General features: G+C 44.3%; 1 protein-coding gene across 1 annotated transcript in view; it reads left to right on the top strand.

The window, feature by feature from the left end:
* Positions 1 to 638: 638 nt before the first annotated feature.
* The window catches only part of JARID2 (jumonji and AT-rich interaction domain containing 2), a 243,027-nt gene continuing 221,317 nt past the window's right edge, over positions 639 to 22,348 (top strand). Inside the window, exons 1-2 of the mRNA XM_081144435.1 lie at positions 639 to 774; positions 1,544 to 1,747. Of these exons, the coding sequence (XP_081000561.1) occupies positions 1,703 to 1,747 (45 nt within the window). The 5' untranslated portion in view covers positions 639 to 774; positions 1,544 to 1,702. The remainder of the gene's footprint in view (positions 775 to 1,543; positions 1,748 to 22,348) is intronic.

The raw sequence follows: 22,348 nt of genomic DNA, 5'->3' as shown, positions 1-22,348 counted from the left end.
CCGCAGCCCCGCGCGTGCGGGCGCGTGCGGCTGCCGGCAGCCGGCAGAGGTGACCTTAAGGCTACCCGGGGCCCGGCCGCGGCGCGCTCGGCGCGACTACGCCAGGCGGTGTCCTGAGGTGACACCGGCTGCGCGGCGGAGGCAGCAGGCGCCGCCGATCAACTAGTTCGCACCGAGGATTCCTCTTGGTGCGTGGCCCAGTTTTCCTCAGGACCTGCTCCAATCCCTCGCTGACACCGCCCCCCGCGCCGCCACGCTCCGAGGCCTTCCCCGGGGAAGCCTCCCGTCCCTCCCCCGCCGCTCGGCCGCGTTCGGCCCGGCGCGCGCGCGATTCCTCGATTCCACAGGCGGTTCGCGCCGCGGGTGGGGGCGGGGTGCGCGGGGAGGGGGCCGCGCGCCGCTACGGGAGAGGGGCCGGACCCGGGGGCTGGGGGCGGGCCGGCGCGGGGAGTTCCTCGCTCGCGGACCACACGCTCTGCGGGCCATTCCCGAGCCAGCCTCTAGCAGTGTCGCACGCGGGACACGTCCAAGCATTTGTTGGCAGGACCGGGGAGGGGGAGGGGGCGAGGAGGCGGAGGGAGGGGAGTTGAGTGACAGGCTTGCGGGGCAGGCTGGGAATTGTAGTTCTTCGCTCCCGTGGCCATAGCCATTTTGTAGTCAGGGGACTACAACTTCCAGAAGATCAAGGGGACGATTCTAAGGTGCCCCGGGAATAGGCGGCTCTCCCCGGGGCCAGGCGTCCTGGGGCACTCGTACCCAGCAGCCCGGCTGCAGGTAGAAGTGAGGGCAGTGGCTGGGGCTAGCGTCTGGCGGCAGTGGGGTGAACGGCAAGCTGGGGAAAGGGGGTGAGGTGGAGCGACCGAGCGTGCCATGCATTGAGCTAGGGAGCCTCTCTCAGTTCCACTCCTAGGCTCGGCGTGGGAGAGATGCCTGAGGGGTTGCCCGGGAAGGGTTCGTCGAGGCCTCTCCGGTGTCTAGTCGAGGGGGCTGCGGGGGTCCTCCTGACTGGGCCGGGGGCGGTCGGCGCCGGGGTAGGCGGGCGCCTGGTTGCTCAGCTGTGGGAGTTTTCGGCTAGCGTCCGGCAGGGAATTACCCGAGGAGCCCTAACTTGTATAAAAGCAGAGTCCATTTAAAGTTGGGCTGGATAGCCTCTCTCTCATTGGTTAGTGGGCTTGGAAAAAAGAGACTCGGCGAGCCCTCGCTGTGGTGCTGCCGCCGCCGCTGGAGTTGACTCTTCTGCTCGCACTGCTGCTGCAGCACAAACGTGACTTCCAACATTTTTTATTTACCTTTCCCTTTTCTTTTCCAAGATGTAACTACAGATCAGACACTAAGGACCTTCACGTTTCGCTGATGTAGTTTTTGGAGGAAAAAGGGGGGGAGTGAAGGGCGTCGGTTTTCTTTTTTTTTTGTGTGTGTGTGTTTCGGGGGAAATTTTCCATTATGGGTGTTTTACTAAAGTGATTTTTTTTTTGTTTGTTTGTTTGCTTCGTTCGTCTTTGGCTCTTTTTTTTTTCCTTCCCAATTTCGGATTTATTTCAAGGCGAATCGGGCTTTGGGGGAAGAGGAAGAAAAGTCGGATTACAAGATCAACCACCACCAACAACAATAAAAAGCACCAGGATATTTTTTTGCAAATTTCTGACGGCTTTAAATTCATGAAGCAATTGTCCCTTTCTGCAATCAGCATTTGGATCTCAGAATGAGCAAGGAAAGACCCAAGAGGAATATCATTCAGAAGAAATACGTAAGTGCTCCTAACAACACATCCTTTGACTTGCAGTTTTAAGCAATGGCTGTGAATGTCAAGTTTATAGATAATTCTGCAGCTGAAGGGTTTTAAACACAGCGTCCGATGATAAGGCTGTTTCTTTTCTTTTCTGAAAGAGGGCTTTTCAAGCAAAGTCGAGTCTGTCTAGTTTTGATGAAAAAACAGATTGGTGTAGAGATACCTCAAGTGAATAAATTGACCTCGAATGACACAACCATAATCTAGTTTTAGATGAAAGGCAAGGGATTTTGGTGGAGCTTGGGAGTGGGGTGGGGGCTGTGGTACTGTAACTAAACTGCATTCTCGGGCGGGTTTGGCCCCATATTGCACTTTGCATGCAAATGAGCGTGTGTTATTATTAATGTTTTTCGAAAATCGTGTAACGTGTGTGTTGGAAGCCCTTTAAGTTGCAGTGGAGGGTCCGATTATGGCGATCTTGTTCCTTGCACTGGCACATCAAATTTAATGTATGTGGTCGTTTTGGCTTATCTGGTTTGCAACATAAACCAGTTGGGAATCATGTTACAGCGAATGCATTTGTTGGGATTGACTTTAATAATGGGACTGGTTTTGTTTAAAAATTCATGGTTTCCAGTTTTAGGGGGAAAAGACATACATTATAGTTAATGTTTTTAAGTAGGCATGTGAGTGCCTATGTAAGCGACTACAAATAATTCTCCTTGTTAACTGGGTTCTGAAATTGGGTGATTATTCAGAGATTTAAATGGTTTGGAGTAGTTAAATTTGCCTTGTGCATAGTACAGCTACGTTGATTGGCATGGGGACTGTTTTTGTTTTGTGTGTGGTTGCTTTTTTTTTTTAAGTTTGGGGGGAAGGAGGGTAGAAGGGGGTACCGAAGGATTAACCAAATATGCACTCGAGTGATCGGTGATTATCTGCGTGCTTGAAATCAAATAACCCATTTTTAAAAAGGCCAAATGAACATACGTTAGAAATAATGCAACATTATAAGAAAGTTTTATTTAACTCGAGTCGACAAATTGGTGTTAATATTTTCCCTTTTCGAGCAGTGTGATATGTGTAATGGGAGATGACCTTCGGGGCACTGGTTTTGTAAAAAATATATTTAATGGAAAACCTGAATGCCTTTTTCGAGAGGGCTGATACTAATGTAGACACGTAAACTTCAACTAAGAAAGAAATGCAAGGTTAAATAATCAGGCCCTATTTAAAAAGCTGTTGCCTTAAAAATTTAAGAATTAAAATACATCCGCATTGCAGAGGGCTGGGTAGAATGCAAAGGACTAGTTTAAACTCGGGCTGTAGAAACTGCATGGAGACACCCTTGCCTTGGAGCGTGGACGCCTTCCCAGGGCACATCCGATTCTGGTGCAGCGACAAAGCAAATGGGGTAGAACTTGGACAAGGACCGCCCCCTCGGCCCCCCGTCCCAGGCCTCGCTAAGTTGGAGAGCGGTGTGGGGTGGGATTTTTGTTGCTGGTGGTCAGCGGATCGTGTCGAGTCCGGGCGTCCGGCCGCAAGCTCGTGGCCGGCGGCGGCCGCGGGAGGCAGAGCACGAGTTAAGGTTCGGGAAGCAGAGCTCGTGAGCCGGACGAGCTCCAGACGGCTGCGAAGGGGAGGGCGTGCGGGGGTCGTGGCGGGCTGGGCCGGGGCTGGGCGGCCGCGCGCGGCCTGTAGGGGGCGGGCTCCGGGCTCCGGGCTCCGGGCTCCGGGCTCCGGGCTCCGGGCTCCGGGCTCCGGGCTCGGGCTTCGGGCTCCCTGCTCCCTCCTCCCTCCAGGCGGCCCCGGGTGGGCGGCCCGGGCCCGCGGGCGCGGCGCGAGGACTGCGCGGCCTGCTGTGGCGGGGGAGGGCTGGGAGCGTGTGGCGGACGGGTGGGGGCGTGCCGGGGAGGGGGCGGAGGCGCACAGCTGCAGGGAGCGCCCCCCGCGGGGCGCACGGCCGAGCATGGCGGCGGCGGCCCGGCGCTGCCTGCGGCCCTGCTCCTCCGCTCCAGTGCAGTCTCGAGAGCAACAGGTTAAGCCGGCGAGACGTCAGCGCAACCCCTCCCTGCCCCGGGTTCTTCCCCCGCATCGCGCGGCCTCCCCTGCCTCCCTCCGCCCCCTGCTGCGCCCGGTTTCCCGGCCGCTCCCGGCCGCGTTCTGTTGTCATTGTGACGTCACAAAGGGCCGGGCCGGGGTGGAACCTCCTCCTCCGTGACGTCAAAAGTCGGGCGGGAGGTTCCAGCGAGGCGGGGCTGCGGGGTCGGGGGATGGGGTGCCGCTGCCGAGTGGGACTGCCACGGCGGAGGAGGACCGGGAGGAGGAGGGCGTGCTCGGCCTGTGCGCCGCCAGGTGAGTGCCGCGAGCCTGTTGCCCTCAAACGGGCGCCCCCGCCTAGCTGTGATTCTGATCCATTGAGAAGGTGGGGAGCAGGGAGGAGACTCCTCCTTTCTGCAGAAATGTTTTCGCTTCCTCTGTTTGCAGGTCTGCCGATGGTGTGGCATTTACTCCGATGGTAGTTGGGTCTGCTCATCAATGCTTTAGATAAGCAAGGAAACTTAATTCCGGGAAAGCTTTGCTTTGTAGAAGGACCATGTTGTGGATGAAGCTACCTTGTCATTTTTGGCGTGTCTTCGCAGGATGTGGCAGGATGCCTTTCTGGGTGATGTTGCACAGCAGTAACTGTTCCTCTTTCTGGAAGCCTTGCCGTACCATGGGTCGGGGGCTTTCTGCTGTGCCTATTGAGTATTTTTTAGGGGGCCAGCTGAGGGAAGACGTGTCATTGATACAGTGTGCTTGGAAGAGCCACTGGATTCTTAAGTCTTAAGATGTTCAGGGTTTAGTTCTTATGAAGTGGACAAGAGGCCCCCAATCTGAGTATTTCCTTTTCTATAGAATGCAGAAAGTAATATCTGTCTTTTCCACTTTACTTTTTGTGAGGTTATGTACGTGAGATGTTGTGCATGAAAGATATAAAACAGCATGCTCTTTCAGTATAAGGTGACATTATTACTGGAGCTGGTGGAAGGCAGCACATTTCCTGCAATTGGTCTCAAAAGCCTTAGATGCTGGCCGCATTGCCATTTAGTTTATTGCCTTAGCAGAGCAGAGTTTGGGGGTGGGATTGTAGGTGGCACGCTTTGGGGAGAAACGATTGTTATATTTCATATTAAATGACATCCTTGAGAAACTCATAAATTGCAGTGTAATCCTCTCTTAATTGTGCTGGGCATGACTCCCACTATAGTACCTTAAATAAAGGAAAACATTTGCCTTTCAAAGCCCCAATCCACTTGGACAATAAAAGCAGTTGCAAGTTTTGCTCTATAGGTATTTTCAGCCCATCACTCCAGTAGTTGGTTATTCCTAGGAAGAATAACACATAGGATATCCAGGCTTTAAAACCATGTGATCATTGATGCTTTGTAGCAGTTTGAAATTAAAGTCTCTGCCACATGAAGGTATGATTCATGCAGTTAGCACAAAAAACAGATTACCAATTTAATTTCTGGGACAGCTCAAGCAGAATTTGTACCACTAGGCTGTAAATTATAAGTATCTGATTTTCTGATTTAAAAGTGCAGTATGACTTTATTTTTTAAAATATATCTTTAGAAAAGTGCAGTATGACTTTAAAAACTGGGAAAAGTTTGTTACAAGATTCAATTGCAGGATTTACTATAATTACAATTACATAAAATTGTAAAGAAAAAAGAAAGAAATATACCAAAGTATAGTGGTAGGATTTATGAACCCTTCCTCCCACCTTGTTTTACACTTAGTCAGGTTATTTTACAGATCTGGGGGCAAAAAACTTGTACCTATTATTTAATTCCTGGGTTTTTCCTTTCATGGGCTGTTGACATGATTTTCTCTTTGTCACATAAATCTAGGGCAGAGGAACTTAGCAGCTATGATTATGGAAGGAGTACTGTTAAGAGTCTAAAGTGTGTCACTGAAATTTGAAAGAAAAAATAAATTATGTCCAGATATAATCCAATTTGAGTTATTGTTATCTGGGTTATTGTAACTTTACTGTGAACAAGTATCTGACTTGCATGTCCCCATAGCTGTTGGCTCAAATAGCCAACTAGAAGTATTTGGCACTTTGATGTTATTATAATGGCTCATAGTTAGGTTAAACCAGTTTCTGTTGCTGGGCTGAGGGCTATTGACTCACTTCCAAGTGCCTTGGAAATAACTCCAGTGTAATATTAACATATATCTTGTTCCAAAGGTTATTTTATTTTTGTTTTTTTAAAAAATATGTTTATTGATTTTAGAGAAAGGGAGAGGGGAAAAAACATTGATGAGAGAAATACATCCATTGGCTGCCTCCTGCACACCCCCCACTAGGGATTGAGCCCACAACCTGGGCCATGTGCCCTGACCAGGAATTGAACTGGCAACCTGTTGGTACATGGGACGGCACTCAACCAACTGAGTGACACTGGCCAGGGTCAAAGGTTATTTTTTAAAAAAATAGTTTTTATTGATTTCAGACGGAGGAAGGGAGAAGGAGAGAGAGATAGAAACATCATTGATGAGAGAGAGTCATTGATCAGCTGCCTCCTGTATTCCCCCTACTGGGGATTGGGCCTGCAACCGGGGCATGTGCCCTGACTGGGAATCGAACCTTGACCTCCTGGTTCATAGGTCAATGCTCAACCACTGACCCATGCCAGCTGGGCCAAAGCTTATTTTAAACTCTCCTTCAGAAATAGAAAATCTTCAGGAGTATATAATTGGTGTCTGTTACATTCAAAATAGAACCATTTCCTTTTCTTCCTTTCAAAGATGTCATGAGAAAGTCACATTAAAACACTTAAAACACTTGGTAAAGGCTAAGCTGGAGTATTTTTAATCAAGTGGCTTGCCCTTGATCATGGTGGTCTGAAGACCCAGACTCCTGACATTTTTATCTGAATGGTTAAAAAGTTTTGTAGTCTAAGAAATTTAGTTTTTGGACTTCTAATTGTACTGTTTTTCCCAATGTTACTGGTCCATGTGTGTAAGTGTCCCCCAGGATTACAGTAACAGCTCTGCTAACCACTACCTTTCCAACCCACTTGCCCTGTTGGCTGCAGAACATCCTGGCTGTGAAGCTCCTGGCCAATGGACAGCCCTGGGGTGTGTGTGCCTGTGTCCCCTTTGGCTCCCACCCATAGGAAGCTTGCCAAGTATCAGTTGTTTGTTTCCAAATCTGGTTATTCCAGTTAGCCTTACTATTGCAATTACAGTTAAATATTATGTAATCCTTTGAATGAGTGTGAAAAGACAGTTGGTTTTTATGAAAAATTTAAGATGAATGTTTTGGGAACAATTGATAAAAGTGACTTGCTAAAAAAAAATATAGGCTGTTAAATTAGATGTGGGCCTGACATGGAAAAGACTTGGGGAAAAATCTATTAAGGATTATGTATGCACAATGCTTTGCAGGTGATTCACTTTTAAGAACCAATCTTCATTTATACGAACTTTCCCTTCCCAACAAAATAAAAAGTACATTTATGTGTTTAAGTTAAAATGTTTATACACATATACACACTATTTTTTTTTCTTTTTTAAGGTTTCATGCTTGACAGACTTTACATTAGCCAACCAACTCTGGTCCCTATCACCTCTGTTAAGAGTGCTTGCATTGTATTTAGCCTTAATCCCCAAACATTAAACTAGACACCATATCTAGTTCATGCTATTTAACATAGCTCAGAGTGGTCCTCCTGAGTAAATTTTTATTACTTTAAGAGTAAAAAACAATTGTCTCATTCACTTGGTAGGGGGCAGAAAGATCAGTGATTTTATACTTAATTTATATGGAGTTCAGAAGCTTGTATTTTGTAATCCAGCAACTTTATTTTCTTAGGCGATATTGCTGAAGGTCTGTTCTATCTCAAATTCGTAAGCCTACCTGTTAATGGAAATGAGACAAATTGAATCTGTTTTTTCAGTTGGAATCAATTATCTTGTTTCTTTCCATCTCTCAGGTAACTCTTCTCTTCATTCCTTTGGTACTCCGCCTCGGTTGTTTCTCCAGGCCCCAGTCTACGTCTGTGGTTCCTTTTGTCCATAAACCTTTTCCATTACTTGCCCTCTTCATTGCACACTTCTTTCATTCCAGGAGGTGGGAACTGTGGTGACTTTGGTTTTGATATTTGCCCACTTTTTTGTAGGCAATTTGAGATTTTTCTTATCCTTTTAAGGTCTTCATTTTTTCTTGGGACTTAAGTCAGCCCTGTTAGCCTTCTGACAGCTTCACACTTTTTAAAATGGGGTTTTCTTTCATTTCTCATTCAGAATAAAATCATTAAAAGTGGAGCTGAACCCTGTAGGAAGTACCAGCACTGGCTGGGACACCCTGCTGCTCCTGGTCCAGTAATCCCGCCTGCTGCAGGACTTTCTGTTCCTATCACCCCTAGCAGCAGGTGGCTTTTATCTTTCTGTTCTCTTAGGATGCCTGAGATGGGAAAGGGACCATGTTTTACATTTGGAGATCCTGTCCCAGAGGGTGAATTCTTGGTCACCTGAGTGAGCAGCACTACAACCCTGCACCTCTGGTCTCTGAGTTTCTTTCTGTCACTGTGTGTCTTGCCACAGATTGTATTGTTCTGGTGAAGATACTGCCCTCTCTCCTAGGACTCTCTTTGCCATTTGAAAAAATGCCAGAAGAGCTTGGATTGTAGAAAAAACTCTAGATGGCCACACAACACCTACCCCTTGGTTTAGGTGTTGAAGACTCAGTCAGTTCTGAAATAACCATGCACACTTATTGTTTCCATAGTGAGTTCACATGAGAAAAAGAGGCTTTTAAGTCCATTTTACAGAAAACTGAAGCAAATATATGTTGGCCAGATAGTTAAAGGCTGTATCTTCTCCCTACTTTCTTAGTCCAGATGAAATAGAGGTAAAATGAATGACCAGTGTAGCCCCTCAAAAGGGGAGAAAAGACCATAATAGGGGTTCTGGCAGCCCCTGGAGAGGTTTTTTGCTTGAGAAAGTTGGGAAAATTAAGGTAGTTTGTCAGCTTCCAGGAACAGAAGGAGTGTATCCATTTCAAGAGCATGTTTGTATTTGTTGTTTTTTTTAAACACCAGTTGGTGGAGCTACCCCCTCATCCCCAGCTGGCTGTCTCCTTGAGTCCCCATTGGAAAAAGAGCTGAGATCCCAGTACCCCTTGGGACTGGCTGGTGTGTGCTCAGTATTTTAATAAGTGGCTCCCACCGCACCCTCTCCCTTGTACCTGAGGGCCAGTGTGAGCTACATTAGCTCTCCAGGCTTCTGAGAACCCATTTGATTTCGCAGGGCTGTAACAAATCGGCTTCGATACTTTTGCTGGCACTTGCATTGTTGCCCTGACTTTGCTGCTTAGGGGACTGTGGGGCACTGTGGGAAATCACTTGCCCTCAAATCCTCACCAGGGTCTGGGCCTTCCGGTAAACAAAGGCTCCCCAGATATGTTAATGAGGCAGCATGAGTAATGGGAACATTATACATAATTACTCACATATTCATAGGATGTGTGAGGGTGTTAGAAAGGGGAACCTACTGGCAGAAGTTCTTGAGAGCTGTTCTTGAGAGCTGGTGCAGCCTAAAAGGCCTAAATTGGATTTCAAGTTCTAATTTTGTAAGTCGGTCAGGCTTCACCACTCATGAAGAGGAAGACTAGTGAGCTTTGAAATATTATCAACAGCAGTGTTTAGTTAGCATGAATCCTAGAAGGTTAATAAACTACATACAGTAGTCACTGTTTTCCCTTCCCTGCTCCCAGTACAGCTTTTCGCTCATGCATGTATTTTCTCTAATGCAACCAGGAATTCTTTTCCACCAATATTTTTTTGGGGTGGGGGGAGGAGTAAGAGGGGTGGGTTTTGTGTGTCTGTTTTCCATCAGGAGACCCTCTGGTTTACTGGGACAGCAGCCCAGGTGTGTAATGATGGAATCATCCAGAATGTGGGAGACCTCTTGGCGCCCTGTTTTATTGCTCTCTTTTTATATCTGGGTGGTTCTTTCTTCATTATTTCCTCACCACATTTTGGTTCAGGCCTTGTCTACAATGGTTGAGTGTGTTATCTCTTGGTTCTCATTTCTGCCAGCTGTTAAAGTGTTTGGTGCCTGTGGGGGCAGAGACAGGTGCCAGGAGGAAATGAGAAGGGATTAGGACTGAGCATGTGTTTCTTGCATTTATTCCTTCCATAGGTTTTCAGAAAAGGGACTGAATGAATGCTTATTCTGTTTAGCAGCAGTTGGATATAGACATTATTAAAACTTGGAGAGTTTTGTGCTTTATGTAGATACCTTATTACTAGTGCACGGGCTTTAGAAATGCAATGCCTCAGATTTGAACAGGCTTGTTTTGAATACAGGGTGGGATAAAAGTAGGTTTACAGTTGTTTATATGGAAAATAATACAATAGTTAATAAGTAATAATACAAGAATAGACTCTGTTATGTACTCAGAACTGTAAACCTACTTTTGTCCACCCTGTTTATAGGGTACCTCTGTGGTAATGGATAAGACTGGGAATGGGCGCTGAGTTCAAGGTTTGACTTTACAGTGCACTGGCTGTGTGACCCCAGGCAAGGTACATAACCTTGCTGAGCTGCTTCCTCATCTGGAAAACTTGTCCATGTACCTCACAAGCATGTTGCTGAGAGAACCACTGAGATTTTTGATGTGACAGCACTTCATAAACTGCATACTACTGCACAAATGCTCAATGTATTATTATTATTCAGTTGGAAATCACCAATCTGGAGACATCAGGCCTACTGACAGCCTTTCTAGCTGACTCAGAAATAAATGAATCAATTGAATTCTGTACTTTGCCTCTTTTTTTTCTCTCCCCCTCTGTGTGTGTGTTTTAAAATTGATTTTTAAAGAGAGGGAGAGGGGGAGAGAGAGAAACATTAGTGTGAGAGAGAAACATTGATAGGTCGCCTACATGCCTTGACCAGGATGGAACCCACAACCTGGGTATGTGCCCTGACCAGGAATTGAATCAGTGACCCTTTGGTACATGGGACGACGACACTCATCCAGTTAGGCCACATTGGCCAGGGCTGTATTTTGCCTCTTAATAAACCAAATGAATAGCAAGATATTCTAAAATAAATTTTGGGATATTTAACAAGGCTTTAAAGATTAGAAGGTGCTATAAATTGCTTCCCACCCTTACCGTGTTTTTAGAGAAAGGAACGGAGAGAGAGAAACATCGATTTGTTGTTCTACTTATTTATATGTATTCATTAGTTGGTTCTTGTATGTGCCCTGACCAGGGTTTGAACCCGCAACCTTGGCGTATTGGGATGACGCTCTAATCAACTGAGCTACCTGGCCAGGTACCTCTGTTGGTTATTGAATGTGTTCTGTATTATTCAACACTTGACTTGCATACTTGTCTGGGGTAAATCAGAAAGTGAGAATTAAGATTAGAGTGGCACTGTGTCTGCACAGAGAGATGTTTAAGTTGGATCCTGGAGCAATAATACTTGATATTGAAAATCTGATCATGAGCCCTTCAGTAGCTCGCAGGGTCAAGTCTAAATCAACTTTTGTTGTCAGTACAGTGTAAAAAGCCTTTCTAGCCCTAGCCAGGTAGCTCAGTTGGTTAGAGCATTGTCCCGATATGCCAAGGTTGTGGGTTTGATCCCCGGTCAGGGCACGTACAAGAAAGAATCAAGCAATGAATGCATAAACAAGTGGAACAATTTGATGTTTCTCTCTCCCCCCTTCCTCTCTCTCTAAAATCAGTCAGAAAAATTAAAGAAAAGCCCTTCTAGCTCATCCTGGGCCTATCCTGTTGCCCATTTCAGTTTGGCTGAGCCCAGTGTCTTAGTCTTTTCACACCCTGGTTCCTCAACTTGCTCAATGAACAGATTGCCAGAAGAGCCCACCTAGCCTGTCTGAGGCCTAACTGGACAGCCTGCCACCCCCTTCTCTCTGTTCACCTGATTCCTCATATCTCCCTCTAGGTGTTGGAATTATTGTTTACATGCCTCTTACCCTACTAACCCAAGAGTAGGGGCTGAATTTTATAAATCATCACACAGTTGAGGAATATTTGTTGAGGTAAAGCTTTTAGAGTATTTAAAAAACTAGTGGTGCGAGAGAATTGCTATGAATCTATAGGATAAAGATGAATTTAATCAGTTTCCCCCTCTCAATTGATTTTAGAGAGAGGGAGGGGGAGAGAGAGAAAGAGAAACACAAACACTGAGGTGAGGAACCTTGGTCAGTTGACCCCCATTGAACCCTCAACCTGGGTATGTGCTCTGATCCGGGAATGGAGCCTGCCACCTTTTGGTGTTCAGGATGATGCTCCAACCAACTGAGCCACACAGGCCAGGACTTAACTAATCAGTTTTATAGCTGAGAAAACCTGAGGTATGTAGTACTGTTATGTGACCTGCCCGCCCAAGGTTTCACGTTTTATCAGTGACACACCAGGACATGAAATCCAGCCCCCGATACAGCAGAAGGGCTGTGGACAGGTCTTTCGAGATGTTTCTTTCTGCCAGGTAGATTCTCAGTTATCCATGGTAACTGCAGTAATTGATTAATTTTCACGGAAAAGTAAAAACCACATGTAATTCTCATACCTAATTAGGCCAATCTTGTTTTTTAAACCCTTTTGTAAAATTTTTTTTTGCTTTATAAGAAAGCATTCAAATCAGGCAGCTACACAAAGATAACAACCATGGTGATTGCACACAACATTCTTGTACTTGTAGAAAAATAGTTTTATATATGTGAGCTCATACTCAGGTGCTGTTCTGTTGGGTGCTTTTTGCATTTATATCTTATCTCAGTTATCAAAATGGGATTCTGCAGTATTTTAATGCCTGCAAGGCGCTCTGTACCAGACAATTTTCCTTCCCCTGTTTGTTCTTGATGGCCTTTTCACAGTTTGGGGGCTGTTGTATAAAATGACATGTGCAATATGCCTTACCTGTGTCTTTTGGCACTTAATCCCAAATTACTCAAAGTGGAATGACTGACTCAGAAGTGCCCGTGTTTACCTTTAGAATCCTCTTACCATATTTCTTGGAGAAAGGCCATGCTAATTTATGGTCCCACAGGTAGTACATGTGAGGCCAGAGGATTTGTTTGTTTGTTGGCTTTTAAACACCAATACAAAAGCACTTGTAATGAGTAGTAAAGATGTCAGTTGAGTTTTATTTAAGTTTCTATTTTCTTTCCTTGTCCTCTCTCTGAGCATTAGAACTAAACGAGATAAGATATGTGAAAGCACTTTGTAAAGCAAAATTGCCTTAAGCACACAATGTGTTATTAGTCGGAATGACTGTAGTGGTGAAGGGAAGGAGTCTGTATAATTGTACAATTACATATTTTATATTTATGGAATGCTTTTTTTGTGTGGACATAACATACTTTAAGGTAACCCAGAATCTCATTGTTTTCCTATGTGATTTTAGCCCTGTTTGTGAGGTGTTTACAAAGGTTTCATTAGGCTCTGCTTGGAAGACCATTCAGTTAAATACAGCAGATATACTCTGGTTGCTTACAATGCTCTGCCACTGTGTTAGAGGTTAGAAAATAGGATCTTGTCCTTGTCCTCAGAGAATTTATAGTTTAGTTGACAGCAGGAATGCAAAACACTGGGAAGAAGGTGGGTGACCTTGGATAAATCACTTTACCTCTCTTAGTTTCTTTATCTGTAAAATGGAGAGAATTATAATTTCTTTATTGACCTTTCAAGGTCATTTTGGGGGAGACAAATGTTAATGTGAGGTGCTTTGTAAATTGTAACTATCTAGACCTTTTAATTCTTTTTTTGTGAGTGTATGTCTTTGAGGTTTTTTTTTTTTTTTTTTTTTTTTTAATCCCTTCATTTTTTTTCACCCGGTCCCCCGACCCCTGACCGAATTATTCTTACTAAAAGTTTCATAGGTCTTTGTGGCTGTAATTCTCTAGCCTCAGAGTTGAAGGGGCCACATGGTGTTTCTAGGTCATCTTTGCTGGTTACAGCATATCCATATTATCTGAGGAAGAGGAAAGGAATGAAAATACTATAGATGCCAGCACTTTTTCTAAGGTTTGCTTTTTCTTCCTAACTTATGGAAAGATAGAGTGTGATCTTTACAGTCAGACACATTTTGATTGTTCAGATGATGGATTTTTATCTTTTTTAACCTGCTGGTATGTGGGATGAGATGGGTTGTCACAGTGCTTCTAAGAAGCAGCATTACTTTTTGGCGTTTAAGAGAGTACTTTTGGATAAACTTATTTGCCTTCATTTTTAATTCTTTAGTCAAGAGGTAAAACTTAATGTTTATTGCTATTTTTACCCAAATTGCTCCTATTGCATTCTTATGCTCCCCCAGAGCACCAACCAAAGCTCTGTATTCTATTTTGAGCTTGTAATAATGTCTTGATGTTGGAGGATGAAAGAGCCAACTCGAGTGGGAGGCATTTCATAAAGAGCCAGGGTCTGGAGTCCCAGTTAAATTGGTAGCACATGGTTTTCACCTGCCTTGAAAGGGCTTTGGTTGTGTTATCTTGGCCGGTGCTGTCTACAACCTCACCACAAGACCTCCTCCTCTACACATGCCACAGGACTTTTCTCTCTCTCTCTCTTTTTTTTTAATATACCTTTATTGATTTCAGAGAGAGGAAAGGAGAGGGAGAGAGAGAGAGTTAGAAACATCAATGAAGAAAGTCATTGATCGGCTGCCTCCTGCATGCCCCCGACTGGGGATCGAGCCCTCAACCCGGGCATGTGCCCTGACCGGGAATCGAACCCTGGATCCTAGGTCAACGCTCAACCGCTGAGCCACGCCCGGCAGGGCGCCACAGTGCTTTTCAAACTGATGATTCTGAGTGGCAAAGGCCACCACCTTTGGGAGATCCCAGTCAAAAGATCGTCTTGGTTTCTTAATAGTTTGAACATCATGAAGTGTTTGGTGGGGCTCTATATAGAGTTCTTCCCGTGCATTTAGGAAAGGGGCTGCAGGAGTTTGGTGGGGGATGAAGAAACATGGTCCTGTTAATGAGCCTACTTAGTTTAGTGTGGTTTTGTTCAACATTCAGTTCTACCCACTCTATAGCCTTTTTCTCCTGGGACTCAGTAGTTGGTTGCAATATTTTGAGGGCGGTTTATTTTATATATTTACTTATATATACCACACCTCATTCCAAAAAGGAATTGAGGCCATAATGAGCAGTCATCCTTGGAGCAAATAATTTTTGCTTTGATCTTACCTAAATTCACTTTCTTAAATCCAAAAAGTAACAACCAGATTTAAATATGGGCAGTGAGCAGTTGTCTGTCTCAACCCAGCAGTGTTTGGGTTGAGTAGCTTTCTGTTTTTAGCTTTGAAAACTTGACCTAAAACTTAAAGGCGAGTTTTGTTAAGTAGTATTGGTATTGACACCCTGACAGAATTTTTAATCTGAAAGAATTTTAAAGATGCGTGAAAGTAATCCCAAGTGGTGATGACATCCTCAAGTGGCAGAGATCAGATTTCTGTTTAAATGCCAATACAGTTTATCACTTTTTTCCATAGTGTGTAGGGGGGCCAGGGAGGGTCTGGATTTAATAATGAGGTTCTCTGGTGGGGGTGATTGGTAGATGTTTCAGCATGAGTCAACGTTCTGTGTCTTTAAAAATGTTTTCTAATACTCATTCTGTATCCTCAAAACTACTGTTAGGATTCCAGACCATTGTGGTTTAAACTTAGCTGGAATCTGAAAGGTGGCTGACAGAGTGAATGGAAACCTCCTTTAAAATAAAGAACAGATTTGGCTTGCCTCATTGTCCCAGAGTCTGGGCTCTGGGCATATCTGAGTCTTGGGCCAAGGCTCCTAGTCAAGGGGATGGGGAATACTTGTTTCAATTCTATTGGACTCCGCCCCACCCTACCCTACCCCTGCCCCCACTTCGCACCTCAGTATACATGCCATGAATTAGTCCTGCAGAAATTCCTGCTACGAATACTGACTTCAAAGCTTCATGTTATACCAAATTCTTGTCCACATGAGAAGCATGCTCTGTTGTACTTGTGATAAATGACAACTCTAATGATGCTATGAAAGTGGGTTTTCTTATGGCCCTGGTAAGCTGAAAGGCATGGGGAGTTGGGGAGGATGGGTCTGATTTGGAAATATCTGAAGCTAAAAAGTGGTGATTTTTTCTTTTCCTTCTAATTCTACTCCCCCAGATGAGTGATGTGATCGCAGCCCCAACACTGACATGGCCTAAAATGAAACACATTTTCTACTCAACTGGCCTTTTTTCCTTTCTTCCTTCTATGAGACTTGCTGCAGTTGTCATGTTATTTCTTTCTAGAATTTATTGGAGCAGTAGGCAAAGCCTCATGGGGGGAGTATAAATGATGATTACAAAGAACAGTCAGTTTACCTGGTAAGGCCATTATCTTTGACTTGCAGAAGCTTTTACAGCCAAACATTGTTTGCTTATAGTTGTTTAATACAAATGAAGACTTTAATGGGACATATTGTAAGATGAATTCTTTCTTGGACATAGAGGTCATCTCAATAAAGACCAGAACACCTTGCCCAGGCATAACTTTTTCCTCTGGACTGGCATTATATATACGATCCAGGGGAGGCCTGGGATGGTGCTTCATGGTTGATTTTGTTTTCTCCCATCCACAGCAAATTATCCTCTCTGCTGGGTGTTAAAAAAATTTTAAAGTTGATAATACCTAGTTTGCCTTTGGAGTTTCCTCCTTCTAACTACTTTCTGCCGAATGTATGAATTCAAAGATAGATTTAAAACTAATTTAAAGGACTTGTCTGAGTTGGCAGTGACATTGAATAAATAGATTTAAAATGGTAGATTCTCATGCTTGTAAACCCCACACTATGGCTTTAGGGAAATTGGAAGGCTAACGTTACAGTTTTTATTTTTTGGGAGATTAAAGTTCCCCCTCATGGCACTTTTAAAGTCTGACTGCAGTATATATATTCTTGGCATATGTCCTTTCGGCTGTATCTTTAGCAAAGTGTCAGTCCTTTTTAGCCTTTTTAAAAAACTCTCTTATATCCCCAAGTTATTCCAGTTCCCTTGGCAGTTCTTCAACTATTTTTCTTTCGGCATTTCAGTGGCAGTTCAAGAGAAAAGGCATCTTAGGCATCTCAGTCTTTCCCTGAGTGATTTGGACGCGAATGCAATTGTTTCCCCTTAACAATTCAGTGGCTTTTAGTATATGTAGAGTTGTGCAGCCATCACCACAGTTAATCTTAAAACATTTTCATCACCTGAAAAAGAAACTCCACACCTGTTGGCAGTCACTCCTCTTTTCATCCCAGTTCCCCGAGTCTCTGGCAACCACTAATTTACTTTCTTTCTCTATGAATTTGTCTATTTTGGGTACTTCATATAAATCGAATCATACAATATGTGGCTTTTTGTGACTGGGTTCCTTCACTTAGCATAATGTTTTCAAGGTTCATGTTGTAGGATGTATCAATGCTTCATCCCTTTTATGTCTGAATAATATTTCATTGTATGGACATACCACATTTTGCTTATCCATTCATTAGCTGATGGACATGTGGGCTTGTTTCCATCTTTTGACTATTATGAATAATGCTGCGTATGAGTATTTGTGTACAGGTTTTTGTGAGGATGATGTTTGCCCTACTCTTGGAATACCTCAAGTTAGAAAATTGTGCACATATGCATTATTACTAAATTTATTTACGGCTGTTTTACTAACCTGCTAGGCTGTTACTCTCAGCTTTTGTCTTTATGCCTCCTGTGTTCTGTTCAATCGTGCTACATTGAGCCCACCCCTTTCTGGGGCAGTTGCCTTGCCTTTAGGGGCAGGTTCTCATTTTCCTCCCTACCTGACTGCCCCTCTTCACTGTGTGTGGGTGTCCAAGAGTCCTCTTATTTCTTCTGTCGTTTTGCACACTGTAACACTTTCCACACATTTATGCTAGAACCAGATGCTCTATTTGCTTAAGTGTGAAAAAATAGTGGGACTTCGAATTTCATCATGGGATGAGTTACTTTTGTTGGTGCTTAGGTGTTTTTGGCTGTTGTGGGTTTTCAGATACATCTTCACACAGCATTTACCATATAGTTTTGGGAGAAGTAGATGTTAAAAATGCTGGCTTCTCTGAGAGCGCAGAGAAGAAAGAGGAACTATTTTCCTGCCTTACCTTCAGTTTTGACTTTCTTGTGGTTACCCATGTTAACCTTTGGCAAAGCACTACGGGAAATAGAACCACTATCTACCTGGAAATTCTCTCAGATTTTCTTGCTCCCTCCAAGCCTGCTTTACCTAAATGAAAAAAATAAGTGGAAAAAAAAAAAAAAAGGCCCTTTATAAATAGAGTTCTTTTAAGGAAGAGGGATGGTACTATGTTTTCTTTTGGTTTCCTGATTTTTACCAGATTTATTTTCCCCAAGTTGATGTGAAATTGTTGAGATGAGATTGGCCTCTTAATTTGAGTCAGGTGCTTTTTTGCTCATGTTGAAGTGTTTGGGGAAAGTATGAGGCAATAGAGGCCACGTGAAAATGTCACGTGGCCCAAGGGTGTTCTAAAGCGTGCCCCACAGCTCTGGGAGGAGTGAACATCTTCGTATGGGTGTCCGGTCCTTTTTTTCCTTGAGGCTCCTGGTGGTGATCGAAAGCCAGTGTGTCTGTCGGTATTTGGAATCTTACTACACGGTACTCTCAAGTTCAGTGTCAAAAATGTCCTTCCTAATGATATTAATCATGCTTTGTCACACTCTTCAGTTTTTCTGGTACAGCATCCTGTTCCAAATTGACTCTTGTGCTCAGGCCGTTGATTTGGGTTACCTAGTGGGGAGCTATATTGCATATTTTTCCTCTTTTGGTTAAATAACCAGGAATTTTCAAGGTTATATACCTTCCTCATTTTAGAAGGTAGGTGTGAGTGAGTGTGTGTGGGTGCCTGTGTGTATGAATATCTAAGAAGGAAGGAGTTACTGTTTTAAACTTTGCATTAACTGGAAATCTGTTCTGCTGAGCTGCCTTTGTGTGATGTACGTATAACCTGTACACATACTTGTGCTGTTTCAAAGCAAATGCCACATCCCTCCTACTAAAATTGCTTATTAGAGCTAATTTTAAGAATTGAGTTAGAACTGCCCTATAATGTAATGCAGAATATTTCCCAATAATGCCTAGGTTAACAATGATAGTCTTGCTGTATTGTGCAAAAAAGGCTTCTGTTCAGACCCAGCTGGGTTTCAGGCTTAATTCATTGCTCTATGGTGGGATCACCACAGCTGCTGTGGGGCCTTTACAAATGCAAAAAAGCTGTCAGTGTTTGTTTCATCAGCTGCATAAGTGATGAGGCCAAGTTGAGGAATCCATTCCAGTGCGCAGTGTGCAGGCTGTAGCCATTATTGTTTACAGAATTAGTGTGTTGGAGCTTTAAAATAGTTGGCACATCGACCGTCCTTTAAAAGCACAAGACTAAGGAACAGGACCACTTGGTTGTCCTTGTAATGTTGGCTGGATCCAGCCCAGCTCTTGTCTTTAACAGTTACTGATCCAGTCTGTACTGTGGGACTGACCCCCTTTGGACAAGGTGGGGGTGCTGAACTCTTGTCTCTTTTGGTCTGCATCTCCAATGTAGGTTTGCATTCATTTTTTTATTTTTTATTTTTAGTAAGTTATTTAGAGTTCCATAATTGTAATTGAATTTTAAAGCCTTAATCATCCTCCCTGCTCCAAATAGGTATGGGGTTGTCAGCTGGGACTTCAAATCGCTGTATAGTAACATACTGAATTCAGTTCTGTGGGATTTTGTGACGTGATATTGCTTTGGGAATTTCCCTCATTTCTACTCATGGATACAGAACTTAAGGCTACTTCTTGGCTGCAGAAAGACCCTCTGGACAGGTCACTTTACAATCAATTAGGGGGTGTGCCTGCAGGGCCCCATCACTGGCTGTTGACCTGGTGTAGCCGTGGCAGCATGTCCAGCCTCTTTTGGGCTGGGCACCCATGCATTTGGGACCTGTATCCATGGTCTTTCACAGGATGGTGTGGAATTGTCCCAGACCTCCTTTTATTTTAACCTGATTTCCAGTCCCCTTCTCACTCTAGGGGTCCTTCAGGGGTCTTTCTGAAAGTCATACTTCATGGAAGCTGGAGGGCACTGGTGGTGGCCAGTCTGTACAGGTTTTAAAAGTGGAGCTTGTCAGGTCTCTCAGCCAAGGGGGATGAATAATGGTGTTTTCTTCCTCCCAGCTGGAAAGATCCCAAAGTGCTCTCCTATGTTCATGAAAAAGATGGCACGAGGCTCAGGGTCTCCAAATTATAGGTCAGTACTGATCAGCCTTATCTCAAATAACTGCCATGTGTGCTCTCCTTAATTCCTTTATGTCTCCACGTTTTACCCTACAAAGTGTCCGGAGCCCATGAGGACATGGGTCCATTGCGTCCCATGTGGTATTTGTGCAAGGTAAGCAGAATTTGGGATCCTTATGCATCTCTTTTAAAGAGCTCTTTTGAGGGGAGAGAATGGTCTCTGACAAGTATATTTTAATTTTTACTTACAGTGAACTTCTAACAGAACAGATACAAATATCAGTTTAGACTTTTAACTTTCTTCTTAACACCATCCCACTACCATCACACACTCACTCTGGAATTGTAGCAATGAGAAGGGAAATAGCCGAGTGAGCTTTGCATCCCCTCCCCCCGGGGGAAGGACTAATTGCAGGGCCTCCTAAGGAAGCAGCTTCATGGTCCCAGTTCTCCGCCTAGCAGTGCTTGGCTGCACTTCAGGAGGGGCCATTGCCCAGCCTCTTCTCCTGTGTAGGGTGTTGTATATTTTGAGCTTAGGAATCATTTATCAAAGCCGCTTCTCCTTTTATTGCGTTATCTTGAAGCAAAAATGTGTTCTTAGTTTGTTTGAAAGCACTGTATTCTCAGTGTTTTAAAAGAGTTTTGTAAATACATATCTAGGCAAGCATGTGTGGGTGTGCACGTGGTCGGTGTGGGTGTTTGTGTTTGTTCATTCATGTGAGCATCTCCTGGCCCCTGGAGTCTTATTCTTGTAAATAAGGACTTACTGCTTTAAATAAGGATGGCAGCTGGCCCCTGAATGTCTGCCCTGACACTTCCCAGCTGAGTGCTCTGGAAGATCACTGGGCCTCACCTAAAGGTGGCCTCAGTATTCTCCACTGTAAGATGGGCTACCGGTGCCCCACTAGCAAAGAGTAGGTGTTGAATATGTGTGCCCCTACATGGTGGGCATTCCCTTCCACCTGCACATCAGTGTCTCTTAAGTTGCTTTGAGGGAGAGTTTGGAATAATACACATTACAATTTGCTGGACTGCAAACTATTAAGTTGTTCTCCTTGGACTGTAAGGAGACATGGTGAGCTCAACACTGAACATAAAAAATGTGTCCACAGAGAGCCTGAGCTTCCTAGAGTGTCATTTTCCTGACTTCAGTGTCCTTCACCCATTAAAAACAAACGAAAAACTTGGGTGTGCTGCTCACTAGCATTCGATGTAGAACCAAGTGCCTTTCCCCACGTAGACATAGAGGTGGCTGGCTCAGAGATCTGCTTGAGGGGAAGCAAAATGCCTGGGGAGGCCAGCAACTGGGAAAGGAGTGCCTGAATCCTAACCAGCTGTAAGGTGTAAATTGTGAAATAGTCCAAGTAGAATATTGTTCTTGGAATCAGGTTTCAAAATGGAGACATACTGGGAATACTCTGAGAATGGAGTACACTGGTTCTGGTGAGTTTTCTGCTTACTGTTTCAGCCCATGCTGTTTGGGAGGACATTTCATTGACTTTCCAGTCTTCACAAGTCTGCTGTGATGTGGGCAGAATTTACCCTAGTCTCATTACTGAGGACCTTAGAGGGCCTCCTGGCTGTTAGTCTGACAGCTCTTTGTTACTGTACATTCATCTAGATATGGGATAGGACATTATAGGGCTGTGTGCAGGGCGTGTGCGTGCTCGTCCCTGGAGGGCTGTGTGTTTTACCTACATCCCTGAGGATGTTGTGTTACTTGGGGCCCTGGGATTAAGCTCTAATCACTGGAGGGTTCAGCAGGAGTTGGTTTCGTGGAGCGCACATTGGCAGCCTCCCGGAATGCTAGTGAGTCAAAGCTTAAGGCCAGAGTTACAGAGGGAATCGATCATTGACACTGTCTCGCCATAGTGAAGATATGGACTGCTCCTCACCCCTGAAGGGGGATGGATGGTGCATGATAGTGAAATCTTTGCTCCTACCTGCCTACCTGCTTACTGGAAATTGTGATGAGGGGTGGTGACCATCACTTTTTCCCTTCTCTGCAAAGCCCATTCCTATTTCCGACACAGAAATTTAAAACAAAACCTCCAAACCTTCTCAAATGGAGCATTTGACCTGAATTAGCTTTTCATAATGGCATAGCTAGATTTTCTTACATTAGAGCTTTAACAACACAACCGAAAAGCTCATCTTTGAGCTTTTACTATTGTTGACAGTGGTTATCTTGCTGCTGCTAATAGAAACTAAAAAGTTCATTTGCCAAAATGATTGTCATTTCCTTCTTAGGAGTGCAGGTTAACTCCAGGACTTCATTTAGTCAGAGGAAAATGGTTGCTACCTCCCTGTTAAGCTTCTTTCCATTATCCAGTTGTG

Source organism: Miniopterus schreibersii (genome assembly GCF_964146895.1).
Source record: "Miniopterus schreibersii genome assembly, chromosome: 8".
Lineage (NCBI taxonomy): Eukaryota > Metazoa > Chordata > Mammalia > Chiroptera > Miniopteridae > Miniopterus > Miniopterus schreibersii.
The sequence above is the reverse complement of the archived record's forward strand: the minus strand, read 5'-3'. Positions and strand labels throughout refer to the sequence as shown.